The 16,732-nt window shown below is 36.9% G+C and overlaps 1 protein-coding gene across 1 annotated transcript; it reads right to left on the bottom strand.

Moving 5' to 3' along the window:
* Positions 1-2,891: 2,891 nt before the first annotated feature.
* CSNK2A2IP (casein kinase 2 subunit alpha' interacting protein) lies at positions 2,892-5,069 on the bottom strand. The gene has a single exon (XM_068968179.1). The coding sequence runs from the start codon at positions 5,067-5,069 to the stop codon at positions 2,892-2,894; it is 2,178 nt and encodes a 725-aa protein (XP_068824280.1).
* Positions 5,070-16,732: the final 11,663 nt, after the last annotated feature.

Genomic DNA, 16,732 nt, shown 5'->3' with positions numbered 1-16,732 from the left:
TATCTTTTAAAAATTATTTTCAGATGATCTCTTTATTTAAATCTAGTAAATTTTGCATCCCTCTTACCCTTCTGAAATCTGAACTCATCTGTACAAGACCTGACAAAAATTTCTTGACCTTTCTGACACAACACATGTTGTTCTGTATTTTTAAATCTCTTGGTATGTCAATAGAAGCCAGGAAAGAGAGTTGGATACTTGTTATTGTCATCCGTTTTCCTGTTCAGTTTCATGTAATTTTATTTCCAAATTTAAAAACTAGGAAATATATGGTTAATGAATTCTCTTAAAAAATATTTGAAGTAGACACTGTTCTGATTAAGAACAAAATAAATAACTGCCAATACAGTGAGTGAAGTGAAGTGAAATTCACTCGCCTGTGTCTGACTCTTTGTGATCTCATGGACAATAGAGTCCATGGAATTCTCTAGGCCAAAATACTGGAGTGGGTAGCCATTCTCTTCTCCAGGGCATCTTTCCAAACCAGGAATCAAACCCAGGTCTCCTGCATTGCAAGCAGATTCTTTACTAGCTGAGCCATAAGGGAAACCTGCCAATACTGTAAAGTTCAAAACAATTAAATAAATAATAGTTCAAAAATAAAGAAAAATAAAAAATTACCATGAGGCATAAAGCTTAAAGAATAAGCTAAACAATGGAAATAAACCTGTAAATTACATCAACAAATAAAAATCAGTTGAACTCCTTGACTTAATTCAATAAATATTTATTGAAATCTTAGTATATGCCAGGTTTTGTTAGGTCCAAAGAGGTTAGTAGTAAACATGATAGACACAGGACCTCCCCACATGAAATTCAGTTTAGTAGAAAACATATTAAACAAGTAATTATACAAGTGATGTGTGTCATCAAAACAGATGCTCAGGGTGAATTAAGCACATGTCAAGGTTTTTCTAAAGAGGTTGGAGAAATCCTTGAACACATCACACACCTAAGTTCTTCCTCATCATCACTGGTCAGCTATGCAACATCATATTTAATACTGAAATACTAGAAAGGAGCACTTTTAATATACGAAACAAGACAAGGATGACTACTGCAATATTTGTATACATGTTCTCACCAAGACAAAAGGTACAAAAAAAAATTCAATACTATATGGGGAAAAACAAATAGATGAAGCATTACTTGTTTCAAAGAATTTTAAAAAGATGAAGAGCTCAGTAGCATTAACTCAATCTTAATACATATTTTAAGGAATATACTGTATTTCAAGGACTACATAAAAAAGACATAAAATGGCAAACAATAAGTTTTCATTCTAGTGAGTGAAGACAGACAAGAAACAATCAGTTTATATTACAGTGAAGACCAGTATAAAGAGTAAAAGTAAAGTTTCATGGTAATAAGAAAGCCGACTAAACCCTTCAGTTGTACGTGGATCAGGGAAAAGCTTCCCAGAAGATGTTAGAGCCCTGTAGAGTGAAAATATATAAATGGAAAGATCATTCTAGACACCAAAGTTGTTGATTTAGAAATGTAGGAGGCTTGCTTCCCACTGTAAAGAAATTAAAGTGGCTGAGACTGGAAAAGAGAAAGAAATCATCCTTGAAAATTATCATGACTCAATCATAGAAGGAATGATAAAAGGGTTATAAACAGAGAAATGGCATCATCAACTTTAATCTCAGAAATACGTTCAAAAGTTAAAATGCATGTTTAGGAGTTATTTCCATAATCCAGCTGACAAACCTGTAATCACAACTAGAATAGTGGCAATAGGGTTGGAGAAAAAAGCTAGATTCTATAGATAAGGTCATGGAACTCATGGACTTGGAGAGGGACAGGCAATAAGAAAACAGACTCCATGACAGATGGTGGTACATTCACTAAAACCAGGAACACAGAGGACAAAGGTTGCAAAGGATGTGAAGATGCAAACTGTAAAGGTAAAGATGATAAATTCTGGTCTGGCTATGTTGAGTTTAAGATGCCTGTACAATGTTTCAACTAGAATGTATGCTATGCAATCTAGTGATTAGAAAAAAGCAGAGTGGAGAGACAGAATTGTGAGTCATCAGTGTATGCAAGAGAAACTAATTCTAGCTCTTTCGGATATGTATAATTATTTAAGGTAGTAGGTAAGACAATTCCCTTCTCTTCCCACTACTAGTAGACCCATTGGAACAGAAACATTTTTAAAACATTTTTATTAACTCATTTATGTTGTATAAGTAGAAGTGATGAACAGGTGACTTTACAGCCTATAATTTAAATATTGGCACAGTTAGCATGAGGTAGGGTTATCTGTACCAGTTGGTTATTCTTTTCTGAGATTTGCTAAGGTTGAATAAATCATTGCGTTTAACAGTGTGGGATAGAATAGTTGTCTCTAGGAACACATGACTGAAAAGATTCCTTCCTACATCTATTAACTGTTAAACATGATCTGAATTTTCTTTAGAGATAGGGAACCAGATTAGCATAACTTGTTTTAAGGATATTGTCACTATGATGTCTTATGAGGAAGGAGGATAACAGTAAGTTGGATGCTGTTCAAGGCAAGAAAAATGAGATATGTATGGTCTGGGGCCAATTATTATTAATTCACTTAGCAATTTTTTCTAGTGGCTACTGTAAGCCAGGCACATGGTTAAAAACATAAGATTCCATTTGGGGCTTCTAGAAGCTCATAGTCTATTATTTAAGACTATTATTAGTCTATTATTTAAGACTATTAATAAATTTTTTTTATTTAAGACTCTTAAAATAGACTTAAGAGTAATAGTTCCCCTTAACTAGTTGCTTCAGCAGCTGAAATATAGAGGCACACTTAGTTAATACTAAGAATTTTAATAAGCATGATAGGAAATCAAACTAATGTCAAAGAACTAAGAGGTCAACTGCCTTCAAAGAAACAAAAAGTTGATTTAATCAAGATTTCTCTCATTTTGAAACTTTGTCTGGAAAATTTTGAACACTGTCTTGGGCCCCTTTCTCCTTTTAACTGTGGTGCTATTCCTCATAGGCCTTGCTGTGGGAGATGGTGACTGACTTGGACGTGGTGTTCCAGGAAGTGGCTGGTGATTTTTACTACATATAAACTCAAGCCAGGAGACCCCTGGGGGCAACCGGTGGTAACTAAGTAACTTAGTAAACACACGGTCTGAGACCGTAGACTCTTTTGGAGGAGGAGGAGGAGGGGGTAAGGGGGCTACAGTGGGAAAGGAAGAGGAGGAGGAAGATGAAGAAGATGAGGAGGACAAAGACATGGAGGAGGAAGAGGATGGGAGTACACACTGGAACTGAGGGTTACTGCTTTTCTTCACATACAGCAGCCAGTCTACAGCCTGGGGCTGTTGGCTTACAGCTTGTTTTTTGGGGGCTACTGTCAGCCAGGTCTTCTTCTCATTAGCTCCCTGAGTGATATCAGATTCTGATGTAGGCAAAATGTTTGCTATCTTCTCCATTCCTTCAAGAGTGTCTTCAGGGGCTTCATCAGGCTGATTTTCTTTCACAGGAAGTAAAAAAGTAGTCTCTGGTAGAGAAAGGATAAAAAGTAGTTTCACCATTATCTCTTTCTCAGGAGTGAGTTCAGGTGTTGGGATGACAAATAGTGTGGCAGCATGGGGGTCTTTCCTTCCTGTAAGATGGCCACATTGAGATTTTATGCAGGAAGCACAGGCTAAACAAACCATATAACTTGATGAAAGGCGGGGACCAGGACGAGGATTTGGTCTTCCCCTCATCCTTCGAAAGAGAATCTGCCTACAGAGATCCCTCTGGATTCTGGTCTTGGATAGAGAATTGACAATTTTATTTACAACATCATCAGGGACAGTTCCACCTTTAACAATGCAGGGTTGAGTGTAATCTAAAGTCCATGGAATTTCTTTACTGGGTCTTGTCTGTTCATAATGACCAACACTGCTTTTACGCTGGAGTCTGGAGCCCACTGTTAAAGCAGCTGTGTTCCTCATGGAGTGCCTGGAGCTTAATTTTGATTGACCTGAGACATTTGGTTTGGGATGAGGTGAGGAAAGATCTGTGGCTTTGTGTTTGTCACTTGGTGACGTGGTGTTCTGCAATCTGGAGTGACACATTGCTGAGCTTGGGGCCCTGAAGTCATGATCAAGTATTTTGGGCTGGAACAATGGCAAACTCTTTGACTGGTGGACAGAGTATGGTAAAGGTGACTTGCTTGGTTTTGAATTGGACAATGGTAATCTCAGAACGCTGGAACTGGACCTCAATACAGCTGGTGTCTGAAGTCTGGCATCAGGTAATGATGAGCTCAGAGTCATTTGACTAGGCTCCAAATGATGGGCTTCAGGTGATGTCTGAAACAAGTCATTTATTTGAGATGTAGAGCTGAGTGATGGTGAGCTCAAACATCTTTGATCGTGCTCTAACAAAGATGACCGTAGGCTGTCCAATGAAGAGGCTTTCTGAGGCTTGGACTGGGGTAGTGCTGAGTTAAAGGCTCTTTGATTAGGTTCCAAAGATGATGATGTCCATAGGTAGTCTGGGGAAGGAGTTTCTTGATGTTTTACAGCATATAGTGATGAACTTGACACTCTTCGAATAGACTTCAGTGAAGGTGATGTCCGGAAAAGATCTAGGGAAGATGTATTCTGAGGGTTAGGAAAGGATAACTGTGAACTCCAGTCTGTTTGACTGGGTTCTGGTGACAATGTCTTAATGAGGTCAAAAGAAGATGTGTTCTGAGGTTTAGGGTGGGACAAAGGCGAGCTCAGGGCTTTCTTATTAGGCCACAAGGGAGTTCTCCGCTGGAGGTGTAGTGAAGGTGTGGCCTGATGTTTGGAGTGAGATAATGGTGATTTTTGAACCCTGTTATGGCAGTCCCCTGAAACTGTGTCCTGAGACTTGACAGAGGGCAATTCTGAGCATCTCTGTATCTTCTGGCTAGAGCTCGGTGGAGGTACTATAAGGTTATTACTACAGGATTGTACTCTGACCACAGACTGGTTATTGGGTTGATTGAATTTTTCATCTGCGTATTGACATCTTAATGAGCTGGTTGCAGCCAGTTGGTAAGAGTGTTCTAATGGCACGAAGTGTTGATCATAATATGCTAGTGGCACCATCTTGTGCTAGTCATAGAGGTCTTTCTGAAAGCAGTTGGCTTTCAGGGATGTTTTGGTAACTGATACAGTCTTTTAGCTGGATTCCATGGACAACCAATACTTCTAAACAAATAACTTAAGAAGTGTCAACCATCTGTCTTGTAACCCTTCTAATTCCTAAATATTATAGGTTGTCTCAAAAGTGAGGTGTAAATGAGGTTGAAAAAAAATTGTCACCAATTGAGATTCTTCTCTGTCTTCTCTTTAGCTTCCTAGAGTTTTTTCTTCTTGAGGAAATGACACCTGTTAACAAAACAGTGGAGAAGTTTCAGAAGATGGCCTAATAGGGATATTAATTTTCTCAAACAATTTGTAGTGACAAGAGAACTACTCTGTGTGTAAATTTTGAGTAAAGTTTTCTAAACATTCAGCTGCACATATGTAAAATAGGTAAATATAATGTTTAATTATTGGACTGAAGACTAACTAATATACCTAAAATGTATAACAGTGCACAAGATATAGGAGATGCTCAGTAATAGGTAATAGCTATTTTGGGTATTCTTTCAATGATTGCTTTAGTTTAAAAAAATTTGAGATAAATTTATTGCATGAAATAATAGATTCTTAAAGTGAAATGGAAGTTCTTCTTATATGTGAGCATGCATGCTTAGTCACTCAGTCATGTCCTACTCTACCCCAAAATCTCCAAAACAATTCAAGTACAAAACATAAAAATCAATAAAGTTATTTCTCCTTGTAAAGAAATCATGTTTTCTGCATCTTCTATCTTGGTCCTTAAAATCTAGTCATCTAATTGAGTATCATTGAAATCATCCTGGACAGATTCATCTTCCAAAACCATCTAGATATCAGTATCTATTGATTTTATCTCTTTCATATATTAATTCACCTTTTTTTCCATTCAATTCCACTATTTCTTATACTCTTTTTTTCTATTCAATTCCACTTATATACTCTAGGCATATCTCATTTAAACTAATATATTTATGTTTATATATCTTTCCCCCATAACCTTTGTCACTCTTTTCCCTCTCCTCTGCCACAAATCCAAAAGCAAACTCTTGCTGGTGAGAGACAGTTACTCCTCACCCAAAGAACTTCATTTTGCTTCTGCCTGCATGAATAATAGGGCTTCCTGGTGGCTCAGCAGTCAAGAATCCGCCTGCCAACACAAGATATATGAGTTTGATGCCTGAGTGTAGAAGATCCCCTGAAGAAGGACATGGCAACCCATTCCAGTATTTTTGCCTAGAAAATCCCACGGACAGAGGAGCCTGGTGGACTACAGTCCATAGGGTCCCAAAAAGTTGGACACCACTGAACATGCAACATGCATGAACAGTAACAACAAAAGTTATTTGTGATTGCTGGATTTTGTGTGTTGTGTCTTAACATCAATACTTTAAAGAGGGGAGGGAACAGTACACCCTACTGCATATATATCACATTCTAACAAACATCTATTTAGTAATATAAAGTAACACCACGATCTTGATGTTTGGAAAGATTTCTTAAAACATAGAAAGCTATAACCATTAAAACATGATAAACTAAAATGAAAAATTCTCAGTCATCAAGAAATGCCATCAAAGAATGGGAAAAATAAATATTTGCAATGCATATATCTGAAAAAGAGACTCATATTCATTACAACTTCTGCAAGTTACTCAGATAAAATAAGCAGTGCAGTTAGAATGACAGGCAAAACATGGAATGAGCACATCACAAAAGAGGACATCCAAATACTAATGCAATATAAAAAGATGTTCAGGATCGTTAGAAACCAGGCAAATGCATATTTAAACTACAGAGAGATACTACTACACATTATCAGAATGTGACTAAAATAATAAGAAAACTTACAAAGCTAATAACTGGTGATTATATAGCTTAATTAGTATATTATATATATATATATATATGCACACATACGTATGTATATTTATATTCCACTCTTAGATACATCTCAAGAGGCATGCAATGCATGAATATTGGCACCAAAATGCATATCCTAGGATATTCATGGAGTATTATTCCTAATAGCTTCAAACTAGAATTAACTGTCAATCAATAATAGAATATATAAGTAAATTGTGATATATTCATTCAACAAAATACCAAACAACAATGAAAATTAACAGAAAATCTAGCATCATAGAACTACATGAATGAATATCACATAAAAAATACTGATTGAAAAGTATATGCACAAAAACTCATTTGTAATTTTATATATTCTTTTGTGATATAAAAGTACAAAATCAGCTCATACTAACTATGGTGTTAATAGTCAGGATAATAATACATGTAGGGGAAGTGGAGATTACAAGGGAACACAAATCTTCCAGGGTGGTGATAATGTCCTGTTTGTTGGCCTGGATGCTGACAGTGTAGGTGAATTCACTTTGTGATAATTGAGCTCTAACATTTACACTATGTGTGTTTTCCCATGTTTCCTAACTTCAATACAAGGTTTAAGAATACATAACTTGACGCTAATTTGAAAAGACACATCTGACACAAAATTTCACTGAAAAGTGAAACATTAAACGATGAACCAAGTTCTGGCACCCAGATGCAATGAAACTTTAAAAAAAAAGTGGGGAGGAGAAGAATGCAGTGTGAAAATCCTGCTATCATATGGAAAAGAATAAAGAAATTCAAAACAAATGAAACTAACAATAATTTAAGACAAAGAAAAATTTAAGACAGAGAAAAAGTACATTTCTGAATTTTTTCCACTTTCAAACCTACTCAGCAAATAAAATTCCTGTTTCAAAGAACATGCTTTAACTAAAGCATATAAACATTAAATACAATGCAAGACATCGTGGAGGTTTAAATGAAGCTATAAAGATGGGGAAAAATAATTATAACTTATGAAAAATTAATTCTCAAATAATTCTTGCTCAAATTCTTCTTTCAGCTGCATCTTTCCAACTTTCAATGAAGATATATTTATAATGTTATACAAACTTTGTCAGAGTATGATGAACATAGAAATATAATAAAGTTGTTTGGTGAAACTGTTGTATGTAAGTCTGATATAATGCAAACTAGTACAGCCACTATGGAGAACAGTGTGGAGATTCCTTAAAAAATTGCAAATAGAACTACCTTATGACCCAGCAATCCCACTGCTGGGCATACACACTGAGGAAACCAGAATGGAAAGAGACACATGTACCCCAATGTTCATCGCAGCACTGTTTATAATAGCCAGGACATGGAAACAACCTAGATGTCCATCAGCAGATGAATGGATAAGAAAGCTGTGGTACATATACACAATGGAGTATTACTCAGCCGTTAAAAAGAATTCATTCGAATCAGTTCTGATGAGATGGATGAAACTGGAGCCAATTATACAGAGTGAAGTAAGCCAGAAAGAAAAACACCAATACAGTATACTAACACATATATATGGAATTTAGAAAGATGGCAATGACGACCCTGTATGCAAGACAGGAAAAAAGACACAGCTGTGTATAACGGACTTTTGGACTCAGAGGGAGAGGGAGAGGGTGGGATGATTTGGGAGAATGGCATTCTGTCATGTATACTATCGTGTAAGAATTGAATTGCCAGTCTATGTCTGACGCAGGATACAGCATGCTTGGGGCTGGTGCATGGGGATGACCCACAGAGATGTTATGGGGAGGGAGGTGGGAGAGGGGTTCATGTTTGGGAACACATGTAAGAATTAAAGATTTTAAAATTAAAATAAAATAAAATAAAATAAACATAAAAAAATAAAATAAAATAAATAAATAAAACATAACAAAAATACTTCAAAACTAAAATAAAGTAATAACACATACCATATGCAAAATTCCAAAATAAAACAGTTAACATTTCAATAACATAATAATCTGCTAGCACCAGCTTGATCTCATTCAAACAATGTAGTGATTTATTATTAGGAAACATTTAATTTGTCTTGCTCATAATTCACAAAAAAAACCTCAATATGTGTTCAAAAGTAATTTTATAAAATTCAATGTCCATTTCTCATAAAACTCAGTAAACTACCAAGAAAAAACTAATTAATGAAAAAAACCTCAAACTGAAATCAAAATCAAATCATTCAGTTGGCACTGAAATATGAGCTATTCCATTATAGATTGATAACAGACAAGCATATCCACTCTCACTAAAAGTGAATATCCACTATCACTGAAAGTGAAAGTGTTAGTTGCTCAGTTGTGTACAACTTTTTGTGACTTCATGGATTGTAGCCCACCAAGCTCCTCTCTACGTGGAATTCTCCAGGCAAAAATACTGGAGTGGGTAAGCCATTTCCTTTTTCAGGGAATCTTCTTACTTAATTAAGTAGAATTAAAAAAATTATAGAGATTGGAAACAAAATAAGATAGAAACAAGAAAAGCAAGAATATAAAAAGCTGGTTCTGTGAGATCAATGAAATAGAAAATATTTAACCAGATATATCAGGGGAAGAAAATGACATAAATTACAAATATCAGGAATGAGACAGCTGGCATTACTATGGACTCTGTGCTGTGCTATGCTTAGTCAAGTTTGACTCTTTGTGACCCCATGGACTGTAGGCTGCCAGGCTCCTCTGTCCATGGGGATTCTCCAGGCAAGAATACTGGAGTGGGTTGCCGTGCTCCCCTTCAGGGGATCTTTCCAACCAAGGGATCAAACCCAGGTCTCCTGCGTTGCAGGTGGATTCTTTACCCTCTGAGCCACCAGGGATGCCCATTATGGACTCTGCAGATATCTAAAAAGAAGATATTTCTGTGAATAATATTACAGCAATATAGTAGATAACTCAGAGGAAAGGGGCATATTTCATGAAAGACGAAAATTGCCAAAGCTCACTCAAGAATAAGTGGAAAACCTGAAGATCCCTATATCTACTAAATAAATTGAATTGGATCTTAAAACTTTCCCACAAAGAAAACACAAGACCCTGGTGGCTTCATTGGTGCATTCCACAAAACTTTTAAGAAAAAGAATACCAATTCTGCAAACACTTCCAGAAAATTAAAAGGGAACAATTTTTTCCCAACTCATTTTGCAAGCTAGCTATTACCTGATACCAAATTCAAATAAAAACATTATTAGACTTTTAAAAACTACAGACCACTATTCTTCATACAGATGCAAGATTTCCAAACAAAATTTTATCAGGTCAAATCTAAAAATATGTCAAAAAGATAATACACTTTTCAAAATCCATGAACTCAATCTTATCATGAAAAGACATTTGACAAGCCCAAATTGAGGAAAATTCTACAAAATATTTCACCAGCAGTCTTCAAATGTGCCAAAGTCAAGAAAAACAAGGAAAGACAGAGGAATTATCACATACTGGAGAAATCTGAATATAAAGATTAAAGGCAACTTGGTATCCTGACCTGGATCCTGGGTCAGCAAGAAGATATTAAAGAAAAAACTGGAGAAGTTCTATTATATTAAAACCTGTAGTTCAGTTTATAGTATTATACCAATGTTAATTTCTTTGTTTTAATAAATATGCCATGATTATGTAAGATGTTAACACTACCAAAACCTAAGTAAAGAGTTGAAATGCACAGGAGCTAGAATACACAAAATAACTTTGAAAAACAAGAAAGTTGGAAGGACAACATTAACTGATTTCAAGACATTAAAAAAGCAACAATAGTCAAAACTGTCTGGTATTGGCGCGCGCGCGCGCGCGCACGCGTGTGTGTGTGTCTGTGTGTGTGTGTGTGTGTGTGTGTGTGGAGAGCCTCTCAGTCTTGTCTGACTCTTTGCAATCCCATGGACTGTAGCCTACCAGGCTCCTCCATCCATGGGGTTTTCCAGGCAATAGTACTGGAGTGGGCTGCCATTTCCTTCTCCAGGGGGTCTTCCCGACCTAGGTATCGAACCTGGGTCTCCTGCATTGTAGACAGATGCTTTACCATCTGAACCACCAGGGAAGACAAATGGATCAAGGGAAGAGAATAGAAAGTTCAGATATAGACCCACACATATATAGATGGCTGATTTTTGAAAAAGTGTAGAGATAATCTAGTGGAGAATAACACTTTCAAGTGACATTGTAATAACTAGGTATATGCAACTGCAAAAAATAAACTTTGGTTCATACCCTACATTACACACAAAAATCAATTCATAAAAGGATCATAGATCTAACATGAAACCTAAAACTACAAAAGCTCTGGAAAAGTCACAGGAGAAAATCTTTGTGATTTTGGCATAGATTTTTAAATGTGTCACCAAAAATAAAATTAATAGAAGAACAAGTGAATAAATAGAATTTCACCAAATTAAAAGCTTCTGCTATTTATAAAACACTGTTAAGAAAATAAAAAGACAAATCATAAACTTGGGGAAATATTTGCATTTATTGTTATTAGGAGTTTATAGAGAGAGCTTAAGAAAGCAAAAAATCCAATAAAAACTGAGTAAAATATTTGGACGGCTTTCCAAAGATGATATGTGAATGGGAAATAAGCACACGAAAAGATATTCAACATTATTATTCATTGACTTCCCTGCTGGCTCAGATGGTAAAGTGTCTGCCTACAATGTGGGAGATCCGGGTTCAATCCCTGGGTCGGGAAGATCTCCTGGAGAAGGAAATGGCAACCCACTCCAATATTCTTGCCTGGAAAATCCCATGGATTGAAGAGCCTGGTAGGCTACAGCGCATGGGGTCACAAAGAACTTAAGAAAGCAAACAATTCAACAAAAACTGAGTAAAATATATGGATAGCTTTCCAAAGATGATATGTGAATGGGAAATAAGCACACTAAAAGATATTCAACATTATTATTCATTAGGAAATGCAAACTGAAACTATAGGAGAGACAATTAAATACCTATTAGAACAGCTAATATTTTAGAAGATGGCCATACTAAGCCAACTCTACTAAGGAGATAGAGAAAATGGAACTCTCATACATACACTGCTGGCTAAAATATATAATAAATCAAGAAGTTTGGGAAAAGACTGACTTTTTTTTAAGCAAAATATCTATGTATCATATAATCCAGTCAGTCTACCTCTAGGATTTACCCAAAAAGCAAGCATACTCCATGAAGAGACTTACAGAAATATGCTCACTGATGCTTTAGTTTAATAGTCCAAACTGGAAATAACCTAATGATCATTAGCAGGTGAATGGATTAACAAGTTGTGGTAAATCCTTTTGTCAATATACTACTACCACCAAGCTCAGCAAGCTTATCTGCAGATAAGTGTTTAGGAACAAGATGTTCACAAAATGATAGACAAAAGAATTGATATAAAACAAAAATAGATCCATGAGCCAACCTCTCAAATGTAACACCCTCCAAAATAAAAAGAGTACAATGAGGCAAATGCTTTGTATTCTCAGTAAGCCATCAAAAGAGAAATAAATTCTCTCTCCAGGAAACTTACATAATAAAAACATATTGCACAGATTCCTTAAAAATTGGTGAAGATGTGTTTAGCATTAAAAATATTCAATATTCTTGCTGTGTGTATAGATTTTCTAAAAATTTCTACTTGAGTTAATACTTAGAATATGTAATATCTAATCTTTATTTTTGTTTTTGGCCTAAAGTAACCTAGCATTGTTTTTTAATCTGTTCAATTGCTTGGTCTGTTTAAACCAAATTAACTCCTGCCTGCCAAACTCTCAAGGCCCGTGTTAAAATTTTTACAATCCAAGAGATTTGAATCTAGAGAATTTTGTGGAAGTCAAGTATTAATGCACCAAATTCTGAGTGAGGATCTATCAGTCAAAAAAGATAATCCTCTTCTGGGAAACAACTTCATGTACAGAAGGCTCAGATGTACAGAAGACTTCAGAAGAAACCTCTGTAATCCGAGGCTTATCACTAGCCTGCCCTGAGTACATGGCATTTCCACCTTGTTGAGCTCAGACATTCAGCTTTCACCTTCTCCCATATGTAAACCCATGAGAAAATCTCTCAGATTTATACTTCAAGGCTACCTTCTCTGAACTCTTTTTATCATTCATGGTCACCAATCTACATATTTTTGTTTTTGAAAATGCCTCTTACCAAGAAAAGTTTCATGAACACTAAAAATCTGGCTATTTCAATGATTCTTAGAGCAACTCTCTCGCCAGGCAATTTTGTAGGATACATGCCGCCTTCATTCCCTGTGAAGAAAAGTAATCAAGAGGAGACTATGTTCTAGTGCACAGAACATAGTGGACTAGAATAAATACATAAATATATGTATTTATTAAAAATACACATAATTAAGTATAATTGCTACTATTTCTGTAGTTCTCTATTCCATAAAAACTGACCAAATTCTGCCATTTTTAACCTTCAATCAAGTTGTCACTCAACAGGGACCTGTTAGTGGAGTCTACCCATGAGTTCTACAGGAATTCATCCAGAAGCCAAATATCACTGCCACAAGGCTGCATGCCATGCTATCTATCCTCTGTCTCCATCTCTCAGACAAGTTCAAGAACCGCTGGTCTGATGTGTCAGTATGTAACTAAGTCAGCCTAGATTGGCCACATGAGATACATCAGATATGTTCAAGAGGCTACAGAATAATAAGCTCTGTAAAAATACATTAATTTTCATGCTTCTATATGTCTTTTTGTTGTTGTTGTTGTTATAATTTCAGAAAAATTTCCTCAGGAACAATGTTAAAACATCCACCTTACATATTTTAACAGAATAAAAGTGTCCTACCTACCCTCTCCCCCCATGACAAGAGCATAGGGTGCAACAAATCTAAACCTGGTATGAAAACAGGAGAGGCTGAAGAGTAGAGGCGGACAGTGGATTACTGGGCACGGAGTGAATCAAGACAGTTTGCTAGGATTCATCCATTCCCACCCACAGTATTCAAATTGTCATCACCTTCTAGAAAATATCTCTGTGCAGTCCATTCAGAAAAGCACCATGGAGACACACACACGAATAGATTTCCTGAAATGTTTAATGGCATAGAAGAAAGAAGAGGGAATTTAATTCAATGAACTACTTTAAAGCCAATATGACGGGTATAAAAGTATAAAGATTACTAAGGCTTTAGTAAAGGGGCTTCCAAGGTGGTGCTAGTGGTAAAGAACCCGCCTTCTTCAGGAAACTCAAACAGGGGCTCTGTATCAACCTAGAGGCGTAGGATGGGGAGGGAGATGGGAGGGAGTTTCAGAAGGGAGGGGATATATGTATACCTATGTCTGATTCACTTTGAGGTTTGACAGAAAACAGCAAAATTCTATAAAGCAATTATCCTTCAATAAAAAAATAAATTGAAAAAAAGAACCCTCCTTCTAATGCAGGAGACATAAGAGACTTGAGTTTGATCACTGGGTTAGGAAGATCCCTTGGAGGAGGGCTTGCAACCCACTCCTGTATTCTTGCCTAGGGAATCCCATGGACAGAGGAGCCTGGCAGGCTACAGTCCATGGGGTCGCACAGGGTCGGACATGACTAAGCTTCTTAGCATGCATGCACACATGGAGCCTAAAAGAAGAGGGAGTAAGTCAGGTGCAGATATAAAACAAAACTGACAACACATGGCACAACGAAGAAAGTACTCTGGAAAATGAAGAATAAAGATAGTGTTAGGAATTAAAGTGGTAGAGAAGGAAAGATTGCAGAGCTTAATATGTAAGAACCTCTGAGTGACTTATTTGGAAGGAAGAAGGAGAAGGCTGAAGAAGAGAAGAGGAGGAGATGAAAACAGGGGTGAAAAGAGAAGCAAATGTGAAAGGAAATTTATTTATAAGTCCAAAAAATAATATTGAGTGGCACTGAACAGAATTAAATTATAAAAGGATTTCAAGTTTTGACTGAGAACAAATTCTGGAGTTCACAGAAGACTTGTTTGAGAACCCAGCTCTGAAAGAGTAATGTGTGTGAAAAGGAACCATTACCATCAGCCTGACTTTAAGGAACTTGACTGTGAAGAGTTAAGCACAGTTGAAAAATGTCATCTTTACAGGAAGTCTGGTTGATGTTAAAATAGAGAAAAGCTCAACTATGTTGGTATATAGAAGAAAAAGAATCACAGAGGTAAAGTCATGACATGTCACATAGTCTGGAGACAGGAGGATTATTTGGACAATGGAAAACCTTCTATGTCCATCACTGGCAGGACTGATACTGAAGCTGAAGCTGCAATACTTTGCCCACATGGTGCAAAGAGCTGACTCATTGGAAGAGACTCTGAGGCTGGGAAGAATGAAGGCAGGAGAAAGGGGTGACAGAGGATGAGATGGTTGGATGGCAACACCAACTCAATGGACATGAGTTGGAGCAAACTCTGGGAGATAGTGAAGGACAAGGAAGCCTGGTATGCTTCAGTCCATGGGGTTGCAGAGTCAGATACCACTTAGTGACTAAACAACATCAAACAAATTCAGGAGTTAAAAAAAAAAAAAAAGATGCTCTCCAAAAAAAAATGAAAATTTTTCCTTTTTTCTGATCTATCACATATACTAAAAAGGATGAAGGAAGAAAGGCAGAGGGTAAGTCCAAAAGAAAATTCTTTGTGGGGTGCTTTTGGGAAATATATAGTTTGTCAATGTCTGAATACCACCCACCAGTCCAAATAGCAGAGGGCACTGTACTAGAAATATGCATAAGCAAAATTACATATACCTTTCTCAAAATCATAAATAAAATCATTTATAGTCATACATCCAGCTCAATTCCCCCTGACTTACAAAGTGTTGTTGTTGTTGTTCAGTTGCCCAGTCATGTTCTACTCTTTGAGACCCCATGGACTGCAGCACTCCAGGCCTCCCTGTCCCTCACCATCTCCCAGAGTTTGTCCAAGTTCATGTTCATTACATCCATAATGTCATCCAGCCATCTAATCCCATGATGCTCTCTTATCCTTCGGCCCTCAATCTTTCCCAGTATCAAGGACTTTTCCAATGAGTCATCTGTGCTCATCAGATGACCAAAATACTGGAGCTTCAGTTTCAGCATCAATCCTTCCAGAGAATATTCAGGGTTGATCTCCCTTAACATTGACTGGCTTGACTCCTTGCTGTCCAAGGCACTTTCAGGAGCCTTCTCCAGCACCACAGTTCAAAGGCACCAATTCTTTGGCGTTCTGCCTTCTTTACAGTACAGCTCTCACAACAATACGTGACCACTGGGAAGAGCAGAGCCTTGACTATACAGACCTTTGTCAGCAGAGTAAAGTGTGCTTTTCAACACACTGTCTAGGTTTGTTATCACTTTCCTGCCAAGAAGCAATTGTCTTCTGATTTCATGGCTTCAGTCACCGTCTGCAGTGATTTTAGAGTCCAAGAAGAGGAAATCTGTCACTACTTTCGCTTTTTCCTCTTTTATTTGCCATGAAGTAATGGGGGCAGATGCCATGACCTTAGGCTTTTTTAAATTTAGTCTTAAGCTGGCTCTTTCACTCCCCGTCTTCACCCACATCATGAGGCTCTTTGTTCCTCTTCATTTTCTGCCGTTAGAGTGGTATCATCTGCATATCTGAGGCTGTTGATGTTTCTCCCAGCAATCTTGATCCCAGCTTGGCATTTCTCATGATGTGCTCAGCGTATAGGTTAAACAAACAAGGTGACAGCAGACAGCCCTGTAGTTTTCCTTTCTCAATCTTGAGCCAATCAGTTGTTCTACACAGGGTTCTATCTGTTGCTTCTCGACCTGCATACAGATTTCTCAGAAGACAGA

This window comes from Capricornis sumatraensis, chromosome 1, assembly GCF_032405125.1.
Source record: "Capricornis sumatraensis isolate serow.1 chromosome 1, serow.2, whole genome shotgun sequence".
Classification (NCBI taxonomy): Eukaryota; Metazoa; Chordata; class Mammalia; order Artiodactyla; family Bovidae; genus Capricornis; species Capricornis sumatraensis.
This window is presented reverse-complemented; position numbering and strand designations above follow the sequence as displayed.